Source organism: Corvus hawaiiensis, chromosome 4 (assembly GCF_020740725.1).
Source record: "Corvus hawaiiensis isolate bCorHaw1 chromosome 4, bCorHaw1.pri.cur, whole genome shotgun sequence".
In the NCBI taxonomy this organism is placed as follows: Eukaryota; Metazoa; Chordata; class Aves; order Passeriformes; family Corvidae; genus Corvus; species Corvus hawaiiensis.
The window spans coordinates 73,478,086-73,501,337 of NC_063216.1; the positions used below are offsets into that span (position 1 = coordinate 73,478,086).

Sequence of the window (23,252 nt, forward strand, 5' to 3'; positions counted from 1 at the left end):
GGGGTGTTGGACAAGATGGTCTTTGGAGGTCCCTTCCGAACCCAAACTGTTCTTTGATTCTGTGATCTTCCTGTTAGGGAATGGTCTAGGAAATCAAAGTCTGTGTGGGCACTCAGAAAAACTTGGATTGTTTCCTGCTCTCCTGACATTCAAAGTCAAATTTTCACAGGTTTCTTGGAAATGCAACTTTTACTTCTCAGATCCTTACCTGTAACATGGGATTTTATCTTGTAGCCTTTTAAGGTTATATTGAAAGAAAATTAATGTGATCAGATACATAATGAGAGCTGAGTGGGCAGGTCAATATGCCATAACCATGTGCAGTTTGTTTTCACAGTGCATTGATTCAGGGGTGCCAAGTGCTACTTTACCCGTGTTCTGCTTACCAGTTCACTAATCTTGGGGATAAGAAAAATAAAATTTGAAGGTGACTGAAAGTTACCTAATAGCTTTTTGTTCAAACCTCTTTCAGCTCTGTGGTAGTCTCAGCTGAGCTAGCCACTGCATGTTGTGGCCTCCACCCTTCTTCTGGCTGGGAAGTACCAGCTTTCAGTGTGTATACCAGCAATAATCTGTTCACTGGGGAACAGTCTAGTTTTATGCTAGGTTGGGAGCTGAAAGAGAACAGTGCAGACCCAGAGGACCAGTTGAGCCAGCAACATAATGAGAATGTGGCAGGTAGAGTTAAGTCATCATAGGCTGATGTGAAGCTGCAGCCTCTGTGCTACCTAAAAATTAGTGTTAATGCTAATAAGGAGATAGAGATATTGGAGATTTTGTCAGTTGACTTGCCCATCCAGTATGAGTGATGGGGACTGGAGCCATGGAGGTTTCTCTCTTGGAGAGGCTAGATAGGACTTCTGTAAGAAAAGAGAGTGTTGAGTAATTAACTGAAATATGGATGAAGTAAAGGGCTGACTAAACTCCTCTTCTCCATGGCGTTTAATGTTTGAGTGAGTGATGGGAAGGATCAGACAGGTTTTGTAGTATCAGTTGACACACATAAAAATGCTTTTCTAGAAGCCATCAATTTACAAAGAAGAACAAAAACTTTTTTTTACAATCTTTACTGGTACATGGGATTCTTTATGCAGTCACACCAATTTCATTGAAGTTACATGGGTGATTGAAAAATGGCTTGTGAGTGAGAGCTAAAAAACCAGGGTGTATGCCAAAAGAGCTGACTCCTCAGTAGCAGGAACATTTCTTATTTATTATGTATCTACAGAGTAAGTACCTTGTTAATTTGTGAATCTCTTGATTCACTTGGAATACTTCATATCTTCTGAAATTGTGGTCTTGCAGAGAAAAAAAATCGTTTGGCATTTTTGTTGCTAAAAGAAAAAAACTAAAATGCAAACTTGTAAGTGAAAGTGTAATAACTTATTTTAGTATTAAAACACCCTACTGTTGTACTTACAAATTACACATCACAGTCTTGTAAATCCTTGCCAGAAATGAAATATTCCAGAAATCTTTTAATAAACAATATTCTAAGGTTTATTTTCTTCCTCAAGCTTTGTAGGTGAGGACTTTTTGTAGCTCACTCATGTCTTGAATGAGTTTGATCTGCATGTATAGCACTTCTGGCTTTTTGTTTGTTTGTTTTGACCTTGATCTTAGTGATTTATCCACACATATAATTGTATCTTGATAGCATTCTTCTGGAGGGCTTGCTCATATTGATGCAAGTTCAGGATTAGTGCCTTAATTTATACCAATGATTGTGGATATTGGAAAATGCAAAACACTGATAAATATAAAATACGGTTTCTCACATTTCAAAGGTAATACATGTCAGTTTTTGTGTATGAGCAAAACAATCTGATGCAACTTTGGGTTACTTTTTTCCCCTAGAAATTAAACTATTGAATAGTGTTTTCACTCATTCTTGACATAATGGTACTTGAAATGTTCTTGCTTAGCTAATTAACTTGGAGACCACAGTCATAAAGATAACTGTCATTGCATTAGCGCTTGTATTATCTTACTTTATCAGGAAGAGATCCTCAATGACAGTGAGATTCTCAGTCATTCAGAGGGCAGACAAATTAATCATCACTTAAGTGCTTCATGTCACCAACCATCCAGTGGTCACTAGGAAAAAGAACCATGTATTCCTAATTTTCCTAAAATACTGTTCATCAGTGTGACTTGAAAAGCCGCACAGCAGAGCTCACTGTCATTATCCCCATTGTAGTTATAGGAAAATTATGCAAAGGTGATAAAACTTATTTGTTTCCCAGGCAGCAGCAGCCCTGAAAATCACATCACTTATCTAGAATATAAGTTCAGTGTGTCAGTAATTTATTGGTGCATCTGTGTGGTTATTCATGGACTTTTGTCTATAAAATTAATGCATTAATTTCTTTCATTCAGTTGGGACTCAAAACAGACAGCAGCCTCCTGTTCCTCTGATTTGTGCACAGAAGTCAACAATATCAAGAAAGAGAAATAAAAAGAGAAAACTGCCCCTCAAAGCTGTTGAAGCAGTTACCATGAATAAGAAACCCAACTCTGCAGAGAACGAGAAGAGACTGTCAGCAAACTCAGAACGATCGAGTCTGCAAGCAATTGAACCCCCCCTGAAACCAGAAACCCCTGTTTCAGGGTTTGGAATTATCCTTGAATCAGCTTCATCCGATGTAAGTTAAAATTTTAATATGCAGGATTGCAAGATTTTGAAATACTGATTCATTCAGGGGAATCAGTAGTCAAGTCACATTGATGCATCTTCCCAATTTTTGTTAGAATAAACAAGCAGATCCTGGGTAGGAGTGGATGGAGATGTTAGGGTTAGATGTGTGGAGTGCTTGTTACAGATTTTGGGGGGTTTTGGTGTTTTTCCAACTTTCACAAGCATGACGTTTCCCCTTGAGTTCAAGGCTCCTGTTTTTTGACCTTTTAGTGGAAACTTGTTCTTTGTGTCTCCCAGGGGCAAGAGCCACAGTTGAGGTGAGGAGCCATGAACAGCCCCATCATTGCTGATGAGCCCATGTAGCCCACACGTGTCTTTATCCTGCCAAGGAGTATTTATGTGCTTTCCTGCCTGTCTGGTCCCACTGGCTTTGGGGAACTCCTCACCTCTAGAAAATTCATATTCAGTCTTTGCTGAATTGGGTCACTTGGTCTTGATTTCTGTGGGTGCTGGAGTAGGGCCTCAGCACTGTCAGTGATGTCAGTGTGACTAAAGAGGCCAAGATCTGCCACTCTAAAAATGGCACTTTTCCTATAGAAAATTGCAGTAAGCATGTTTTCTTGACTCATGTACACACTGATAGAAATTTCGTGTACCTGGTGGATGATTGGCTTTATTTAATGGCCAAATTGATGTCATCCGAACCAGCTCACCGACAAGTAAACTGTTCATTAATTCCTCTAATATATTTTTAATTTTGAGCAGGCTCTTTCCAATTTCCTAAGTACTATGAGCTAGAAAAACATAATTAAATTCAGTATCAATAAGCGTAAATGAAAACAATGCAGCAGATAATATTCTACCCTTCTGGAAGAGAGAACTAATAATAAAAAAGAGCAGTCAGGATAATTCAGTTACAGAGATGCAAGCCACACCACTAATTAGGGTGCAGTCTCATGCCACAGAGTCAGTGTAGTGATACAGAGTAACTAGCATGATGCTTTTTTTCAGAGAGTTTCCTTTTGTAGTGCTGAGCTTAATAATGTTTGAGGTAAAGGTTTGGGGAGGACTGGTAATTTATCTCCAGAATGCAATTTGTGCTTATAATTTTTCTTTGCTTGTGGCACTCTTGTCAGCTTGGAACACAGTTTTGAAAACAGTTTTGTGCTTGCAATGGAATTTAATTTGGCTTTGTGAATGTGTTCCATCGCTGGACACGATTCTTTGTAGTTGCCAGTTTGACCTAAGGAAAAAAAGAAGAGAAAACATGTGGCTCATAAATCAGGTCTTCATTTGTCCTCCCGTGCTTGAGCCCCTGCTTGCCACAACAGTTGTTTGACTAAATTTACAGAGCCAGAACCCCGAGACAAACAAATTTATTTTGTTTTGTCTTTGGAAAGAAAACATTTGAGTTCTGAAAACAGATCTATTTAATGCGAAAATAAAATGTGACCTTAAACATTTTGAGAAGGCTTAAGGCTTAAGAAAGTCACTTCTTTGAGAACAAATGGCAGTATTATCTTTTCTACTTTTTTATAAGCGTCTCTGGTGTGCTCACAACCACCATGTCTGTGTGCCTGAAAAAACCTGAAAGACATTTTACAAAGCACCATAAATGAGTGTTCCATGGAGAATATTCTACAGGTTGTCTGTAGTGTGTGCTGTGTCATACGTCACCCCTGATGCCACTGCTATTTTGCCAACATTTATTGAACTTTAAGAAAATTCCAAGTTTAATGGGTATAAAACTGGGTCTGCCAAAACCAGTGCAATTAATTCAGACCTGCTGAGATGAAATACTGCTACTTACGGAGATGGAAAATGTCTTTGTGAGACAAACCCTGAATCTTGTCCATGGATCAGAGAATCTACTTTTTAAATGTAATGATCTGATTACAACTCTTAGTTGAACTTCTGTTTGTTTTACTGTTGTAATATTTCATTTATAACCTAATCATTTTTAATCTACGTACTACAACCTACTAAAATATCTAGGATTAAATCTAATTCACTGCCTGTTAATTTTAGCACAGCAAAAACCTTTAGCATTCAGGTCTTTCCTATTTTGTTGTTCACAAATAGTTTACCCACCAGTTCCTTTTGCCATGATCATTATCTATTAAGAAGTGCTTTTTCTTTGAGAAATCACATTCAAAGTGATCATAAAGTTCAAATGGTTACTGATTGTCTTTGATTAAAGAATAGCTAACTACTAAAGGAAAGCAAGAATAAATCATAATTTTGCCTTCAAATTGTTTCACTGGTAAACAAATTGATCCCTATCTTAAGAATAAAATAGTCAAAACAAAAATAATACTGACTCTTCCACACCAGAGCAATGGTAAGGTTTGAAATGTATTCTGCAGCTGTATTGTAGGGTGGTTGATGCACCTGCCAAAGCGTAATGCAAGTGTCCTATGGTAGGACCAGGGAAGAGGGAAACCACCGACAGAGCAGGAGAGAAAATACTCACTTGATCTTGGTTTTTTCAGTACAAATACAGAAGGTGAAAGCAGGGCCTCATGATCCTTCTGGCATTTTGGTTTTTAAGTAGGAGGTGTCAGAAAAGGTACCACAGGAATAACTGGCTTTTGGTGAGGGTACCAGCAATAAGTGTGGCCAGCAGAACCAGGGCAGTGACTGGAGAGGCCTCACCTGTACTCTGCACTGGTGAGGCCTCTCCTCAAATCCTGGGGTCAGTTTTGGGCTCCTCACTACAAGAGACATTGAGGTGCTGGAGCATGTCCAGAGAAGGGCAATGGAGCTGGGGTGTTTATCCTGGAGAAAAGGAGGCTCAGGGGGAACCTTATCACTCTCTGCAGCTCCCTGACAGGAGGGTGTAGCCAGGCGGGGGTCGGTCTCTTCTCCCAACTAATAAGTGATATGACAAGAGGAAATGACCTCAAGTTGCACCAGGGAAGGTTTATTTTGGATATTAGGAAAAATTTTTTCCCCAAAAGGGTTGTCAAGCACTGGGACAGGCTGTCCAGGGAAGCAGTGGCAGTCACCATCCCTGGAGGTATTTAAAAGATATGTAGATGTGGCACTTGGGGACATGGTTTAGTGGTGGACTTGGCAGTGATGGGTTAATGGCTGGACTCAATGATCTTGAAGGCTTTTTCCAGCCTAAACATTCATATGGTTCTATAATTTCTCTGGCCTGGGTGTCTGTATCATTGAGGTCATCTTAGATGCCTGTCACAAGACCTAAGTAACAGAATAGGGCAGTTATCCTTCATAACCATGTCAGCTGCATTCTGGCTTTTAATTTACGTGAAGTAGAATTTTTCCCAAGTTGTGAACTTGGCCTGCATTTATTTACTTTTGAAAATCTTGCCTGTCACCAGAAGTTTAGAAGTAACATATTAAAAACCCACCTACATCCGAATTCTGACAAATGTCAGTAGCTGACTGTTTTGTTGGATCCAGCATTTTGAAAGTTCTTGAGGTAAAAAACAATTTTTCATCTAGAACAAGCTGAGAAACTACACGCTTCTTAGATTATTTTTGTTGTTGTTGTTATTTGCATATTTTAAGATTCTTCATCCCGGCTTCCCAAAGCATTTTAGTCTTAAGTATTACACAGTACACATCCACATCCTATGACAATACAAGCTTTGGAAATACTCTACTTGCAGCAACACTCTTGATACTGATTTTTAGAAATTCATGGGAAAAGAATTACACAGCCAAATTGTTCCGAGACTGGCAGCCCTTTCTTCTGTCTAGACTCAAGATGTTCACAGGTGATATGATGGGAGATGGCATTTGCTCTTGCTTTGTAAACATCTTTGAAAATGCACCATCATTGGTGGATATATTTCATGTAGGGGAAAAAAAGGGCAGGTTCTTAGAAGCAAGGCTTTAATGTTGGCTTATTTCCTTACATCATGACCACTGATTCTTTTACCTCCTTGCCGACTTTTAACAATATTTTTAAAATTTTATTTTATTCACAACATGTCTTCATTCTAGATATATAATTGTTCCATGAAGAAGTCTTACCATATGCATTATGTGATACTCACAGAAGAAATTTCTGCAAATACTGTTCATGTAATTTCTGATATGTACAGACAGGGGCAGCAAAAAGACTCTTGGTAAGGGGACTTCCTCAAAGGCCTTTGTCTGCTTTGGCCCTCAGTGTACTAGAGAGAAGACTCTTGTGAAATTCAGCATGATTTTCTTTTCTCTTCTTCCCCTCCATTTCACTTTCTGGCAGTCACTTAAATCCCTGTGATTCACTGTTGAGGATTTTTGTGCTGAAATAAGCTGTGTCTAACATCATCCTCTTCTAAACATGCATTTTGGGAATGAGGGACAAATGGATACGCAGCAAGTGCTGGCTCCAGGAGCAACCTCGGACTCATGGTCTACTTATATGGGCCATATCTTCACTGGAAGCCCTCTTGGGAAGCCACATGGAATGGGCCAGTGTCCCTGCATTTGTGCTCCTTGGAAGTGCCTGGCTGCCCCACAGCACACTCGTTCACAGCATTTGGCAGTGAAACAAGTCCATTAAATGGTTAGCTAAATGTCCAAAAAGCATCACTTAGGAGCACTGCTCTGGGATGATCCTCTGCTTTGTTGTTGTTACCCAACACTGAAAGGTATCTCTTGTCTTTTTGTTAGCTGTATGCCTAGAAATTATGTCAGTAATTGTTAACTTTTACAGACGCTAGACAAGAGTGTGATTGTTTGATTTGCCTTTTAAGGTGCTTATTCACTGACGGGGTTTGATTTCAATGAATTAGGCTGCTGTGGTCCTGAATAGCTGGGAAAATATTCATGGTTTGATGAAGTGATTGTAAAGTCTCGCCAGATGCATGATTGAAGTAAAATAATGTCTTTGAATGCTCATTTAATTAAAACATTTGTATTGTATTCTTTTGGTAGCCAGAAGTGCAACTTGCAGAAGGATTTGACGTCTTCATGCCGAAATCTCAGCTGGACTCTATACTATCAAACTACACTCGCTCAGGAAGTCTGCTCTTTAGGAAGCTGGTCTGTGCATTTTTTGATGACAAGACTTTGGCTAACTCATTACCAAATGGCAAAAGGAAAAGAGGACTCAATGACAACCGGAAAGGACTAGACCAAAATATTGTGGGTGCAATAAAAGGTATATTTTCTGCTTTCTTTCCTATGTGTAATTAGAACATATGCTCTGCTAAGAAGAGTGCAAGGGGATTAGAATTTCTGACGTGTGTTAGGTCTATTAAAATATGCAGTCTTATTTTTATTCCCTTTCATTCACTTGTTAAAAATAGCTTCTACGGGGACAGCTTGTGTTAATTTTAAGCCAGTGATCCTGGTTTCTGAAGTCAGGCTCTAAGGTTAGAAACTCAATGTTCGTATAAGATAATTTTTTTTTCCCCCCAGATATCAGAGATGCAAAGAAATCTTGAAAACATAATGACAGTGTAACTGATACCCTTCAATCAAAGTTCTGAGTCTTGTACTGTATCTGACTGCGTCTGCCCTGTAAATTATTCAGTAGTTGGTGGCTGGATTGGGGAGAGATTGAGGAAGATATTACTGACATGAGATGAGTTTGATGCCCATAAGTACAGTGATCCTTCTCTTGGGGGAGCAAATTTTGTGGTGCGAGCACCTTTTGCTGGGTGATTTTTCCTAGCAATCAGTGCTTTCTAGCTTCCAGAAGAACACATGTACCTTCAAACTCTGTGACAACAGCATATAAAGAGCTGGTATTAGGCCAGAGATTCTGGACTGGATTCTATTTTGAAATCTGATATTGTAGGGACAATACCCACATTACCAAAAGACTGGCCAAAAATAAGCTCTAAGAGTGGAGCTTATTTTAGAGGCTGTGACTCGTTCTCAGGTGCAGATTGCTAGCTTAGGAGACACATGGCAATGAGAAGAACTTCTCTAAGTCCATTGGCAGCAAAAGGAGGCAGGAGAATCTTCTGCAACCACCTCTGTTCCAACTTTTGGACCCCTCTCCCCATAAAAGAAAGGCATTGACAAACTGGCTTGAGTCCGGTGGAGGGGCCACCAAGACTTACGACTTCAGCACTTCCCTGCTTCAGTACCAGATGAGGGGAGGCTGAGAGAACTGGAGAGAAGATGATTCAGGAGAAACCTTACTGCTGTTCACAACTACCTAATGGGATGATGTGGAGAAATACAGTCAGAATCTTCCCAGAGGCACAAGAGGCATTGAACATGCGGAAAATTGCAATTTGATATAAGGAGAAGCATTTTCAATATAAGGGTGGTTGACCAATACAATAGGGGCTTAGAGGAGCTGCATGATCTCCATCCTTGGAAATATTCAAAATGTGACTGGTCACAATCCAGAGCATTAAGATCTACTTTGAGCAGCAGGCTGGGCTTGGAGGCCTTCAGAGGACCCTCTCAAGTGTGCAGTTCTGCAACAAAGTGTATGTTGTGCCTACATCATAGTCCTAATATATCTTACAGAGCAGCTGACAGACTTTCTTACAGTTATGCTTGTATTTAGGTCTAAATCACAAGCACTGTTTTGTACCTTCTTTTCTTGAGCTCAGTAATCTGCAAAAATTTGAGTCTGAATTCTCTCTATCTGTATCTCATTGTTCCATAAAAAGCTTTAATAAATAAGTTAAATGAAAGAAAGAGGAGTTCAAAATGACTTCAAAAAACCTACTCTAATTTGAACAGCACCTGATAAAAGAAATGTTTCACAGTAGATGCAACAGCACTACTAAAATAGCAGCTGGTACCCACTGCAGAGAGCAATGTATCTCAGTAGCTAAGATTGTATTAGTGGAGCAAATTCTGAGGCTTGGCTTAACCTCTTCTCTTGAGTTTAGGAGAAGAAAGGGGGAACTTGTAGTTTCAACAGAAAAATTTCATCTGGGATGGTACTACTAGGTACCACTGCCATAACTGATCTTCATTGGCATTTCCAGTATTGCCCAGATGCTAGTGCCTGATCCCTGATAAGGAAGCTTGTCCCTAAAAGCTGTGATGGAATAAGATGGCAAGGTCTGACGTCCTGTGGATCTTATTCAGTCTGGCTCCAATAGCAACCTTCTTCCCTCCAAGGAGCTGGGCTATCAGACACTGTGGTTTCATTTATTCCAAGAAATAACTGAGCCAGTATGAAATCTCTGCAAGAACAACATCATGTTGTTTGCACTATTATCACTAGGACATTCCTCTACCACGTGCCCAGATATCCTTTAGTGGCACTTTTAGTCCTTTTCCATGACAGAGATACAAAAGGCTACATTCATGGCAAAAACGGGCAGAGAATTTAAAGGAAAAACTGTTTGCTTGAAAGTCACTCTTCCTGTCTGAAAACATTTTCACTGCTGTCCTTACAAGTAATTTAATGCTTCTGCAACAGAATGATTAGCCAGGGAGCAATTCTCTCTTTTGACTTGGGGTATTCAGTGGCACTTGTTGAATCAGTTGCAGTGTTTCTCCTGGGCAATCAGCTTCTCTTGTGAGTCTTTCACTCAGAACTGGGGAAAAAAAAAAAAAAAGATGAAAAAATAAAACTAGTCAGAAACAGTTATTTTGCCTTTGTGTTCTTGACTAGAAATTCAGCCAGTGAAATCCTTCCCTGCAGAAATCAATGAGCTGTGTTCAGATATAAGTGTGATGTGTCCCTCAGGGATCCATAGTGGGACCAATATGATTTAATATTTTCATCACTGACACAGGCACTGGTTTCTAGGGCACCCTCAGCAAGTTTGCAGATGACACCAGGCTGAGTGGTGTGGTTGGTTGACAGGAGGGAAGGGATGCCATCCTGGACCTTGGCAGGCTGAAGGAGTGGGTCCATGTGAACCTCCTGATGTTTAACTAGACCAACTGCAAGGTCCTGCATCTGGGTCAGGGCAATCCCCACTATCAGTGTAGAGTGGTGGATGCAGGGATTGAGAGCAGCCCTGCAGAGAAGGACTTGGCAGTACTGATAGGCAAAAAATTAGATAGGAGCCAGCAATGTCACAGCTCAGAACGTCAACTGTGTCCCAGGTGGCATCACAAGAACTGTGGGCGTGATTCTGCCCCTCTACTCTGCTCTGATGAGACCCCACATACAGCACTGCATCCAGCTCTGGGGTCCCCAGCGCAGAAAAGACATGGATCTGTTAGAGCAATTCCAGAGGAGGCCACCAGGATGGTCAGAGGGCTGGAGCACCTCTGCTATGAAGACAGGCTGAGAGATTTGAGGTGGTTCAGCCTCAAGAAAAGAAGGCTCTAAGGAGACCTTACTTTGGCCTTTTAATATATAAAGGGGGCTTGTAAGAAAGATGAAGATGGATATTTTACCAAAGCCTGTAGTGACAGGACAAGGAGGCAGTGGTTTTAAACTGAAAGAGGGTACATTTAGATTGGCTATTAGGAAGACTTTTTTTTTTGGATGATGATGGTAATCAGACATTGGAACAGTTTGCTCAGAGAAGCTGTGGGTTCTCCATGCCTGGAAGTGTTTAAGATAAGCTTGGACAGGGCTTTCAGCAGTCTGATGAAGTGCAAGATGTCCCTATTCATGGCAGTGGGGTTGGACTGGATGATCTTAAAGTCCCCTTTAAATTCAAACCAGTCTATGTTTCTGTGATAGAGGGTTTGTTAATACCATACATCTTGGGTGGACTAGAAAGGGCAGGTCCCAATTCTCCTGCCTCCTTGCTGTTTCATTCCCATTCCTTTTTGTCCATGTTGTTATTTCTCTAATCACACATTAAGCAGTTGTAGGAGTAAGTAAGTAGGAGTCACAAGTCATTATCAGGTTCCTGTTGTGTCAGGTACCATATGGATTCCAAAGGGAAAGACTATTTCTACCTTCAGAAAGACAATGTTTGTTGCAAATCAGACACTCTGAATGTGTGGGGAGTTATTGACTTCTCTGGGCAGCCCTAAGCTGGTCTGATGTCCTTGCAGATCAGACTGCACTGGGAAGTGTTGCTGATGCCTGCCTTGCCATGGTTTTGTGAAGCTGTTAACATGGAAGGAGTTCAGAGGGGGGGATTACTTTTGGTTCCCTTATACTTAGCAGGTAGTGCTGCTTCAAAAGTCCGTGTATAAAAATACTGAAATTGTCTTTTTTTTGTTGCGTGTTTCCCTGTCCCATTTGTGTGATATTTATTCTCAAGGATTACAAATCCCTTGAGCTAAGACTAGCTTTCTCTCTTTGTTTGCCAGTCATAATAGGACACTGGGCTCTGAGATCTCTGACCAAGTCTACAATAGCAAGAATATTTTTTCTATTTCAGCTCTTGTTTATTTTTTGCACACCTCTCAGTTGCATGATGAAAATCAATTGCATCAGTTTCACTCAATTTATAATTCTGTATTTTTGGTATAACACTGTTAGGTTTGCTGTAAATATGGATTTAAAGATAATGTTGAACCTCTCTGTACCTTTTTTATAAAATACAAAATTGGACCTGTAGGACATTTCTTTTTTTCTCGATAACAGTGCTTTTTATTTTTTCTTGTAGTAGCTTTATAAAAATTCTATTCCATCTGGTTTGGCAATATAAGAACTGTGGAGATTTCCACAGTGGTAGGATTTTACTCTTTCATCACTTTGCCTGCAGCCTTGGGAATCTGGCCAAGAGGCCACCAAATGACCAGATCTTCAGCTCTCTACCTGTGCCATATGGAAGGCAGCATTTCCAAGTGCCTGCCACATCTGAGATTCAGTTCAAAGTACACGATTATTTTTCTGCGATCATTTTGTGTGAAATTCATTAAGACATCATGTATAGAATGTTTCTTTGGGACAGGCTTTTATATGTAGTAACAATGACATTACTGTGATACTTATGCAGCCAAATGACTTCTGAATGATGAACTCATGAAACACTTTATTCTCACAATCCTACGTTTGGCCATTAAAATTCTTTTTAATCAGTCAGTAATTTCATATATTTTGATTATAATTCTCTCCAGTCTCCTTTTCTTCATTCTGGTGGCAAGTTTCAAAAAGGTGGTATCTTTTTATTTCAGTCTTTACAGAAAAATACTGCACTGCTAACCATGTGGATAAACTTCCTGGTCCTAGGGACTGGGTCCAGATTCTTCAGGATCAAATCAAACTTGCAAGAAGACGATTAAAAAGAGACTCAGGTATGTATAAAAATATGAGGAACAACATGTGAGTGTAAGATTAAAAGCTTAGAGCCTTTGTATCCACAGAGGTTTTTCCTGTTGACTGCAGAGTTGTACTTGTTCATGCTGTGAAAATTAGAACTCAACACTTTAGCAGGTTTCTGTGGGTTTGGAATGGTAGCAGGTTTAGGAGCTGTCTCTACAGACAAGTTAAGTTGGAGTCTTTCTCAAATGTTGTCTCCTTTCCTTTAGCATCCAAACTCTTCTTCCCAGAAGTCCTTAAATTAGCTGATCCATACAGGGCTGCAGGTAGAAGTTTTTTAATTCTGTGTTATTTGGTCTGACAAGCCACTCACTGTACTGTTAAGACGTAACCCAACTGACCTTTCCCTCTATACTATGTGTGTCTGGAAGAATAGATGAGTCTTCTCACATTCCTTGTGAAAGAATCAGGAAAAAAAAAATCAAAACAGAAACCAAAGAAAACCCAACCACCCATCCTGGTTGTACCAGCAAGGATCTGCAAACCGTGGGAGGCAGCTTGCCAGCAGTGACAGGTAATCTAGGCAGGGTTTTGCAGTAAAGCTGCAAAGCTTGGGCTGGGATAACCTAGATGCTTGGGACCAGCCTGCAGCTCAGTGCTGAGCTTTCACCCCAACAGCATGCGGCTCGTGAGCTCTCAGCTCCAGCCATGAACATGCAGCCTGGAAATCCCCAGTAGGATTCTTGGAAAAGCAACGTTACTGTTTAAGAGACATGTAATTACCTTGTAAACCATAACTAGTCTCCTTCCCATCTTCATCCCTCCAGTACTACTAGGGGCTTTCTCCATACGAGGCTTCACTTCCTTGTTCTCATCCTGCAGTTTTCTTAAGGCTCTCTCGGGGTTGTATTTCTTGCCTGTCTTTCCCGGCACACATCTGACACTGTTGTCTGAGCCACATCATGTGTGCCACCTCCTTAAACAACTCTTTTGCTGTTAACTGTATTTAGCTGCCTGCCTTTTCACCTCTTCCCTTCTGCCCATCACCACAATTAAGTGCCTGTTAACATTCATGGGATGGGAAACCTGATGGCTCCACAGGGGATCCACACGCTCACCCCGTGGTCCCTGGTGGTGAGCGAGACCTCAGGAAATGTCCTCTCCATCTCCCTGTCTCGCAGAGCCAACCTTTTCTGTCCAAAGCTGCATCTCTGAAATACACGCTTATGCTGGCATCTGAAATCATTCTCCACGACGTTATTAATGCCAGGAGGGAAAAACATCAGATGAGGAAAATGAGAAACACCCAGAGACAGAAATAACACTGGGGGAGGAAAAAAGTGCAGATTATTCGGTAGCATAAGCTTCCCAGGGTAGAGAAACAAACCAGCACTGGCCTTAAAAAGGGTTTCTTGTGTGTGTTGGGGGAGGGAGGACAGAGGGATACAAGATAATCTTGTTAAAGGCAGTGTCAGATTACTGGTGTTGTACAACAGGATTGCTTTCTGCCCCTTCCAAGGCTGCCTGTCAGCCTCCCCAGGACAGGAGGGTGGAAGTGGGATGTCAGGCTACAGTAAAGTGGAGGGTGCAGTGCAGGATGTGGGGAGCAGAGGGTCCTTGAGTTGACTGCAGAAGATCCCTCAGGAGAGAGGATTGACCTAATTTTGTTTTGATTTTTATTTTCTTTCATCGTTTTTTATTTGCTTTTCTTCATGCCCCTGCAGGATATTAATTAAAATGACAATGACATTCAGCTTTTGCTTTTCAAATGGGGCCACCTCTATCTCTGGTCCTTGCTCAGGATGGGAGAATCTAAGCAGAGGATATTGTATTTAAGCTAGCAAGACTATGAAGGAAAATAAGTGAAGCTGAGTAGTGTGCCAGAATCAGATAGGCTCCCCTGTCTGTGCTGCCTAGGGAAGGTAACTTGTTCACATGTATGTGGATGCAGTGAGCAGCAGTGTACCTAGCAACCCCTCAAGTTTATTTGTTGAAAAAAATCCTGCACAATACCTAGATTTGTAAAAAAGCTCTCTTTTGTGCTGTTTACTGGCCAGTCCCTGAAGTGCCCCAGTTTCTCTCTGATGTGGCCACAGGCGGACATGCTGTTTTCAGTGTGTCAGGAGTGGCTGAACACACCACTGTGGCCACTTGCACCTTTCCATCCACTGCCATCTTCTCTGGTGGCTCTAACTAGCCCAACCTGACCTCGCACTGAATCAAAGAGGTTTCCCAGGCCTTTGTGAGAGCAAAACAGTAGATGGGAGCGGAGAGGCAGGAGCAGAGAGCTGGTTGGCAGTATAGCCTTCAGGATGTTGAAATAAGGTTTGTTAGTAATTTTATGCTACAACTGTGAGCTTCTGATGTAAGGAATCTAGAGCTGACCAAGCAACAGATCCATCTATTCCCATATTTTGTGTCCAGCAATGGGTGTTAGCAGATGCTTGGGGAGGTCTGTAGGACCAAGGGAAGGATGTTGTGGTGTGTGGTAGCATAGTCTCTCAGCCCTCAGCAGCTTTATCCCAATATAGAACTGGTGATGTTGGAATTATGCACAATTTATCTATTCATTGTGAAACCATACCAAAATCATGTGTAATTTACAGGGACCAAAACAGGAGGGGAGGGCAGACATGGAGGGAGAAGCTCTTCCAGGACTTCATGTTGTAAAACTTGGCTTTTAAGTATCTTAAAACTATGGGACTTGCAGTCACTGAGATGTGGGATTCATCACTCTTCTGGCTGAGCTCTTGAGCTTTTCCAGTCTGCCTGTGGCCAGTGGAGCAGAAGCAGAAGTGTCCTATATCTATGTTCCTAGGTCATTCTCTTTCAGTTTTGTCTCCACTTGCTCACTGGAACATGCCAGCTGAGCTTGTGGGGATAGAGTAAGGTGCCCAAAGAACAAATCTGAGCCAGCATTAGTCTAACTTCACCCAAAACTTTCTGAGCCAATGTGTCTCCCTGCTGCTTGATCACATTATTTATCTACATCAGTTCCTGGTTTGTCACAATGCACAGGCTGTATATGGAGAAAGCTTAAGATGATCCATTTATTTCAGAGGTCACAAGACAACTTTTTAGTCAGCACTGTGTTGGGCTAAATTTTAACAGCAGAAGTATTTAAGAGGAGGGGTGGGCTTCTCATCCTGCTTGCCTTCCCCCAAGCCATTCAGTACATCCTCTGATGAGTTTTTCATTTCAAACCAGACAGTAAGACACTGCATTCATGAGCAGCCCTCTCCACTTTATCCTGTGAAACATTATTTCAGTCTGAAAACATAAATCCTGCTATCTTTCAATTACATTAATAATTTCAGAGAATTCTATCAAACAATTGGGGTGGATCTGCTTTTTGTAGCCCCTTCTATAGAGTGTAGTCCCATGAGTATTTCCAAATTAAATAAAATTATCATCACTGGATCATAGATGCTGCCCAGCTTCAACCTTATTTATCATGTTTGACTCATCTCCTAGAATTAGGGACTGAAAAAGCTCCTTATTTCAAAAGCTAATCAAAAAAACCACTTTAAAATTCTGCTTTCTAGAAAATAGCTCCCCCGTGTAGATTTTGAAAAGTTGTTATCCTAAGCCAAATAAAAATTCGTTTATGTTCTGAATCAATGAGAATATTTTTCATGGCTGGGAATATTCTATTTATTTATTTATTTATTTAGCTTCAGCTTTTTCTTAGTTCTTTTAGATTATTGCTTGAGATCTGAGACTTGGATAAGGTTTTTTTTATTTGTTAGATCTGAGAATAAAGCTGCCACTGCCATTAAATTTTTATTGGCCTTGTTCAGTCTTTTCAAAATTTCACAAGTTAGCTGTCACAAAGGGGAGAAGAGACTACGAGGTTAATGTTACAAACAGATGTTATAATTAAAATTAAAGAGTATGATAATATTCTTCAGCCTTGACTACTGGTCCCATGTCATGCCAACAGCAGAGCATAGTGGAGCACAGCTTCATAATGCCAGGTCTGTCTTCTCCCAGAAGAGAAGCTGAACCGTTTTAGTGGATGGGATGGGATGCAAAGTTGCCCGGAAAGGGAAGAAGTCAAAGGAAATGGATGTGCATAGGTTTCCTCTCTTAAGGCAGCGTGAATTACAATGCAAATTGCCTCATAATTTACGGTGCCGGACTTGCCCCAGCGTGGTCTCTTCACCCTGCAAAAGAGACCATGAGCAGGTGTCTGGTGGCCTTGCCAGTGGCAGCACAGAGGGACACAGTCAGCCATTATCACAGCGATCTTAAAGCGGGTAAAATCAGAGGGAGCTGACTGGCTGTTCCTGTCACCTCTGTGCAGACACTGCATTCGAGCCTTTTGATTACTAAACTCTCCATCCATTAATAAGCAGCAGGTCAGGGTTCACACATCTCCCACAGTAAGTTCTTCCTCCCTTTTTATGTTTTGAAGAGCCCATGAGCCATTATTCCATAGCGGCTGTCCATGGGAAAGCTGATGCTGTGGGGTAATATGTAATAACAGTAATATGTAAATTACCACAGGGTAGGATTCCTGGGGCTGTCCTGTGCAGGGCCAGGAGCTGGACTTGGATGATCCTTGTGGATCCCTTCCAGCTCAGGATATTCTGTGATTCTGTTCTAACACTGCCACAGTACGCAGGCTAGGAGCTGTTCATGCCAAGTGATTACTTTGTGCACAACCTGGAACCTTTGGACTGCCTGATTCCTTAAAGGAAAATACAGCAATTTTGGAAAACATGCTGAAAATGTTCAGGCAGGACTCATTTAAATAACTTGCATGCCATGATGTTTCATCCTTGAATTGTTGCTTAAAATTACATTACTTTGTTGCATTGTAAAATAGTGGGGAAGAAGGAAAAAAATTGCTTATTTTTTTCCTGGAAGTATGCCTTTTCTCCCAAGTCCTTGCTCAAACTGCTGCTTCCATCGTTTTGTGTGAGGTTTTTTTCTTCTTTCTGGTTTTCTTCATCCTCCTGATTCCCTGGTTTGTGCTTTTGACTACATGCTACAAGAGACTGGGTTGATTTTTGCTTAGCAATACACACAGGGCCAGGAAGGATGTGGAATGAAGTCCAGCATGTGGTACAGTGGGTTTGCAGCCAGTATTTTAGATATATTAAAATAGTAACTGCTGTATTCAACTTCCCAGCCCTGAGCACGTGTGTACTTCTGTCCAAGGAGCAAAGCAGCAAGTGTACACTTAACAGACAGACCTGTACCTGAGAAGCTACACAATTTGGGGGGAATCTAAGGAAATGACTACCAGGATTGTTTTGCAAGAGTTGCTGCACTCTATCTAAGCAAAGGACAGAGAAGAGGCTCTGAGTTCCCACAGTAGGCTCTCTTCCTGCTTGCCTTGTCTTGCAAGCTGGCTCAAGACAAAGTGAGGTTTGGCTGGCAGTCTGTGGGGTGCGGTTGTCGAAGGCAAACCTTCCTTCCTTCTTGGAATGACATGTGAGAGGCTGGTGGTTTATATCCATGTTAGGAGGTCGAGGTGTTTGTCATTCCCCTGTATTGTACTTCACCTGGAGCTGCAGTTACACATCCAGTTTCATAAAACAAATCCTGGCAGCTGCTGAGAAGAGTGAGTAGCTCTCTGGGCATCTGCTGTGCTCCCACTCCCTTTCTGGCACTGCCACAGGCATTCCTGTGGCCATGTTGTCAGTTTTTAACTGGATCTGATCTTGGTGACTGTATAAACATTTGTGCTGGCATGAGAAATGAGCCTGGAACAATTGATGGAGAGCTGAACCTCATCTATCAGTCCTTCTGCCAGATTAAAATTGCCAGGTAACTTCTGGTTCTGCAGAGATGGAGACTCAAGTCCTTATCTTCTGAAAGTTCCTTGCTTACATTTGTTTCTGTGTTACTGCCTTCCTCTGGGTTCACTGTTAGCCAGGTGTAAGAAGAACAGTTAGGTAGAAAGATGACCACGTCTCTGGAGCTACTTTAGGAGTTGCTGCAGAGATTTCTATAAAAGCTGTCACTACAGTGGGCAGCCTGTTGGCACCACCCCTGATATTCATAGAGGGAAGGCTCTCTAGTCCATTGCCAACACTCAGATCTGGCTTCCCCCATTTTCATAGCTTGGGTCCTTCTACCCAAGGGGCCAGATGCAGCTTTGTCTCTTGTATACGGAGTTCCTGTGCCACAGAATCACCTGGTGCAGGTAGTTCTTCACAGCATTACTAGAAGTTGGCCTCAGACTGACACTCCCAATTTTTTAAGCCATGTGTATCCCATTGGCTGAGTCTCAGCTTATCATTGCACCATGCTGTCTCCTCCCTTGCACATCCAGTCCTTCCATCACTGAGAGTCTGGTCCAGATTCAAACCAGCCTAGCTGACCTCTCCCACTTAGTGAGCCACTTGTCCCTTCCAAAATTCAGGGTTTTCACAGTGAGCTGTACCAAGCACTGGATTTGTTTCTGCTCAGGGTGCCACCTTCTCACAGAAAGCAGAAAAAGGCACCGAGTCACTTGCAGTCTGTGCTGCAAACTTGTCAGAGCTCTGCATTTAAACCAGGAAAGAAGCCTGGTACCAGGGTTTTTTGTTTGTTTATGTTTTCTTTGGTTGAGTTAATTTTGCAGAACTGAGAGAATATAGCTAAAAACTAACCTGACATCCAGGCATGTGGGAGGCACAGCAGTCTCTTGGTCCAGGGATGGATAGACGAGGGTTGATGGATTACATGAGAAAACTAATGTAGATTAGGAGCTGGATTGGACATTATCATCATGAGGGCAACAACTCAACATCCTCATGATGAAGGTGATCAGGACAGTTAGCTTAGTTCCAAGTGGGAAGTGAACTGAGTTGCTTAGTGCATCTGCAGCCTTGGTTTTGACGCCTGTGGATATTGTGGAGTGCATGGATGTGAGTAGATATATATCCACCACACTGACCTTGTACAATGTAGTTCGTAGGACAAGGGGTGACCATTTTAAACTAAAAGACCATTGATTTAGATTAGATATAAGGAAGAATTTTTTACAGCAAGGGTGGTGAAACACTGGCACAGGCTGCTCAGATAGATGGTGGATGCCCCATGCCTGGAATTATTCAAGGTCAGGGCTCTGAGCAACCTGATCTAGTTGAAGCTCTCTCCCTGCTGATTTCAGGAGGGTTGGACTGGGTGACCTTTAAGGTCCCTTCCAACCCAAACTATTCTATGATTCAGTGATAATGGGCTTGTCCTGTATGACCACACCTCATTTGCTGAAGTGCCTTCAAATATCTCATTGCACTTCAAAGGCTTTAAATATCATGCTGCAGTGACAAAAGACAAAGGCAATAGGATTTTGAGTAGGGCTTGTGTAGGTTAGACACTGATTTCCTGTTACACACCTTTGATTTACTCAGGGTTCACATGCACATTCTAGGTACTACAGCCTAACAAGTCCCTGCACATCTGCTGAATGAGACAAGCTATGCCTGTGCATTCCCTTGGCCTCTGGCAAATACAAAATGAACAAATTAGGCTTTTAGCCTCCCTTCACCGTGGGCCAAATTAAGTCAAATGCTCTTGCATAAACTGTGGGTTGAAAGCACGTGTGCATATACATGGTAATTGCCAGCGTGGTCACATGCTTTTTTAATTACACTGGGCACCAACCTGCATCTTTGAAGACACTTTGCCCTAGTAAATCTGTCCCCTGCAAAATGAGCTTGCCTGTGGTCACGGGAAGTTTGGGTGCACAAATGGGAGTGTTCCTTTCCCTGCAGGCATCAGATGACTGTCGGAGGGTGGAGTTCCAGCCTGCAAGGCTATTCCTCCAAGACTTTTCTTGTGACTTTATCAGATGATCACAAACTCCTTTTATCATACAGATATCCTGAAACCCTAAAAAGAGCAAGTGTTACTCCATCCCGTTGCTGGCACAATTGCTTCTTAATACCCAACTCCCACTTCTGAGTTTGCATTTTTATTGTATGACCTTTTCCTCCAAGCAGTGAGTTTTTAACTGAGCACTTGTAAATTGCAGCTGAGGAAAGTAGATAGAAAATGCAAAATCACTTTACAGTCTGTAGCTTTTTAATTGCATTCCCGTATTCAGTAAAAGTAATGAGATTTCTTGTTTATATTTGTAATCAGCAGAGGCAACTGACTGTGATGAGAAGCCGGACATTTCTCTACTACAAACAGGTAAAATGCATTAAAATTTTTATCAGTCTCCCATATGTGTTTTTGTTTATTTATGGCACAGAAGCACTTTTCAATAATCCTGACTTGCCATGTACAGCTGGGTAATTGCACACAGGACTCTGCTATCTAAAGTTTTGAATGGTCTGTGTTAAAAAACAAATGCATCACAATCTTACAAATTTTCCCTCAATTTCATATTCATAAAACGTCAAGGTCCATGGGAGCAGCTAAGCTAATAACGCCCATAAGTTACACTTATGCCAGATAGGGACTTGTGCTTATCCGTGATATTTCTGGGAGTATTTTTTATCTCTTAACAGAGTTATTGGTAGGGACAAACACAATAATTTGTAGTGTCACATCTATTGAGTTGTCTGAGGTATTAGCAATAATATCTTGGGCTCAGAGAAGGATTGTAGACATATTTACATGCTAGTTAAGTGCTAGTTTACTTATTCTTGAAGTGCAGCCACCCTGCCTTAAAAGCCTGACAGTTGCTATACAGCAGCTAGTCTGTGCAGCTGTGTAGACTGGGAAATAACATTTTTCCACACTGTTGAATTTGACGTTGAAATCACCAGTCTCACCAGACTGAGACTGAAATTTGAAGCACCCTCCCATTAAGAGTTGGTCCATCAGCAGGTGCCGTGATGGTAGGAGCTGAGCTGCCATCCTCTGAAAATCCAGTGGGGCCAGAGTCTGGGGAGATGGTCATTTCCCTGTATTTCAGAGTCTATAATGTCACTGAGATGCTGCTTCTTATCCCCAAAGCCAAATCAAAAGGAGGGAACATCTTGGGCAGACAAGTAATGTCATTGATTATAGTGCAGTTTTGTATTATTTCATTTAACAGCAAAGGGTGGCTGGAGATCAGCAGTGCCATTGCTGTGAAGAGCAGGACAGGGCTGGTACTGGGCTTCTGAGCACATCACACGGTACCTGACAGCTGTGGGGAGGATGGGAGACTACTGGTGACCATCACAGCATCTGTCTCCTGTGCCAGGACTCCCTAATCTCTCTTGCATAAGGGCTGGAGAAGGAGCTTTCACACCCCTCTGCTGTGTGCTGGAGCAGCAGCTGCCAGCCGTGGAGCGCTGTCGGAGCACGTGCAGTTACTAAGGAGTAGGACCAGCAGAGCAGGAGGGAGGACAAGCAGCTATAGTCTGGTTCTGGCATGGACCCAAGGGGGGCTGGGAGCACGCGCTGACTGGGAGCCGCTGTCCTGCTTTCCTGGCCAGCCGCTGAATAATATTTCAGGGTACGGCTGTGATGAAAGATGCAGGAAGCTCTGCATTGAAAGGTCCCTTCCAAGTGACATCCTGTTGGTTTCCTTTATCAGGGAGGAAAGCAATTCCACTGCAAGAGGACCCTAATAAAGGTTGTTAATGTGATGTCGTGTTATCTTTTCATTGCTCCGGTAATCACATTAAGGAGCAGAATTAACAGTTCGCTGTAAGTTTCTTGGAGCACAGTTTCTGTAGTCTCTACTCAGGTTGTACATCAGGGATGGAAATGAGTGTGTTGAGATGGTTGTGGTAGAGAAGGCAACTCCCTTTCCACTCCACTGCAGATCACCATTGTGGTCTGCTTGCTTGTACACCTTTGAGCATCCATGCATGCAGCTTTTGAGCTGAAATGCTTGTGTGTGATGTGTACTGCTCCACACTATCTGTGGAAGGATGCCTAAATAAACCACGCTGCAGTTTGCATTGGGGGGAGGTGATGCTCACAGGCTGTGAGCCAAGAGTTTGACTCACACCCATTATTATATGTGTGCCAGTGCCTCCTTATAGGACATATCTGTGTAATATCATACTGTTGTTGGAAGCAGATTATTTAAAGTGATACACAGACAGTATAATGACAGTAATTATGAGATAGAGACAAAATATAGATGCTTTCTATCAAGGAATGTAGCAAAAGAGGTGGAATGTGACATTTACAGGGGTCTTTCCCTGTTTTAGTACAGCTGGTTTTACAAAGGGGTGTTACTGACAGATTCTTTAAAGAGAGTCTGCGTGTAATTTATTCAGCTGTCTTCTCTGTGTAGCTTGAAAAGTCTTTGGGGAAAAGTCTCTCTGACTGTGTGTTTGTACAGTGCCTCATGCAATGGGCCTTGGTTGCAGATGACAGCTAATATCAGGTAAATCATGGCCTCAGGTATTAGGAAAAATTTCTTCCTTGAAAGGGTTGTCAAGCACTGGGACAGGCTGCTCAGGAAAGTGGTGGAGTCACCATCCTGGGAGGTATTTGAAAGGTGTGTAGGTGTGGGACGTGGGGACATGGTTATTGGTGCAGGATCTTAAGTATCTTTTCCAACCTGAATGATCCTGTAATTCTGTGATCAGTGGTTAACCTGGTGCTTTGGTATAATAAAACCAGAGTGAATTGGGTTGCTTGAGGGAATCTTGCAGGCAACTG

The 23,252-nt window shown here is 41.9% G+C and overlaps 1 protein-coding gene and 1 long non-coding RNA gene across 5 annotated transcripts in view; one reads left to right on the top strand and one right to left on the bottom strand.

Moving 5' to 3' along the window:
* Positions 1 to 23,252, top strand: part of BEND7 (BEN domain containing 7) — a 46,538-nt gene that overhangs the window by 19,027 nt on the left and 4,259 nt on the right. For 2 of the 4 annotated variants that reach the window (XM_048302689.1, XM_048302686.1), the window contains 6 exons: positions 2,380 to 2,645; positions 7,535 to 7,760; positions 12,614 to 12,733; positions 12,968 to 13,024; positions 13,135 to 13,272; positions 20,781 to 20,831. In XM_048302689.1, the coding sequence (XP_048158646.1) occupies positions 2,380 to 2,645; positions 7,535 to 7,760; positions 12,614 to 12,733; positions 12,968 to 13,024; positions 13,135 to 13,272; positions 20,781 to 20,831 (858 nt within the window). Of the gene's footprint in view, positions 1 to 2,379; positions 2,646 to 7,534; positions 7,761 to 12,613; positions 12,734 to 12,967; positions 13,025 to 13,129; positions 13,273 to 20,780; positions 20,832 to 23,252 lie in introns of those variants that run through there. The other 2 variants (XM_048302688.1, XM_048302687.1) reach the window with 2 other exon arrangements.
* Positions 1,551 to 10,113, bottom strand: LOC125325554. Its single transcript, XR_007203383.1, has 2 exons — positions 9,974 to 10,113; positions 1,551 to 3,881 (listed from the first exon to the last, which is right to left on the bottom strand). It is a non-coding gene; the product is annotated as an uncharacterized LOC125325554 (long non-coding RNA).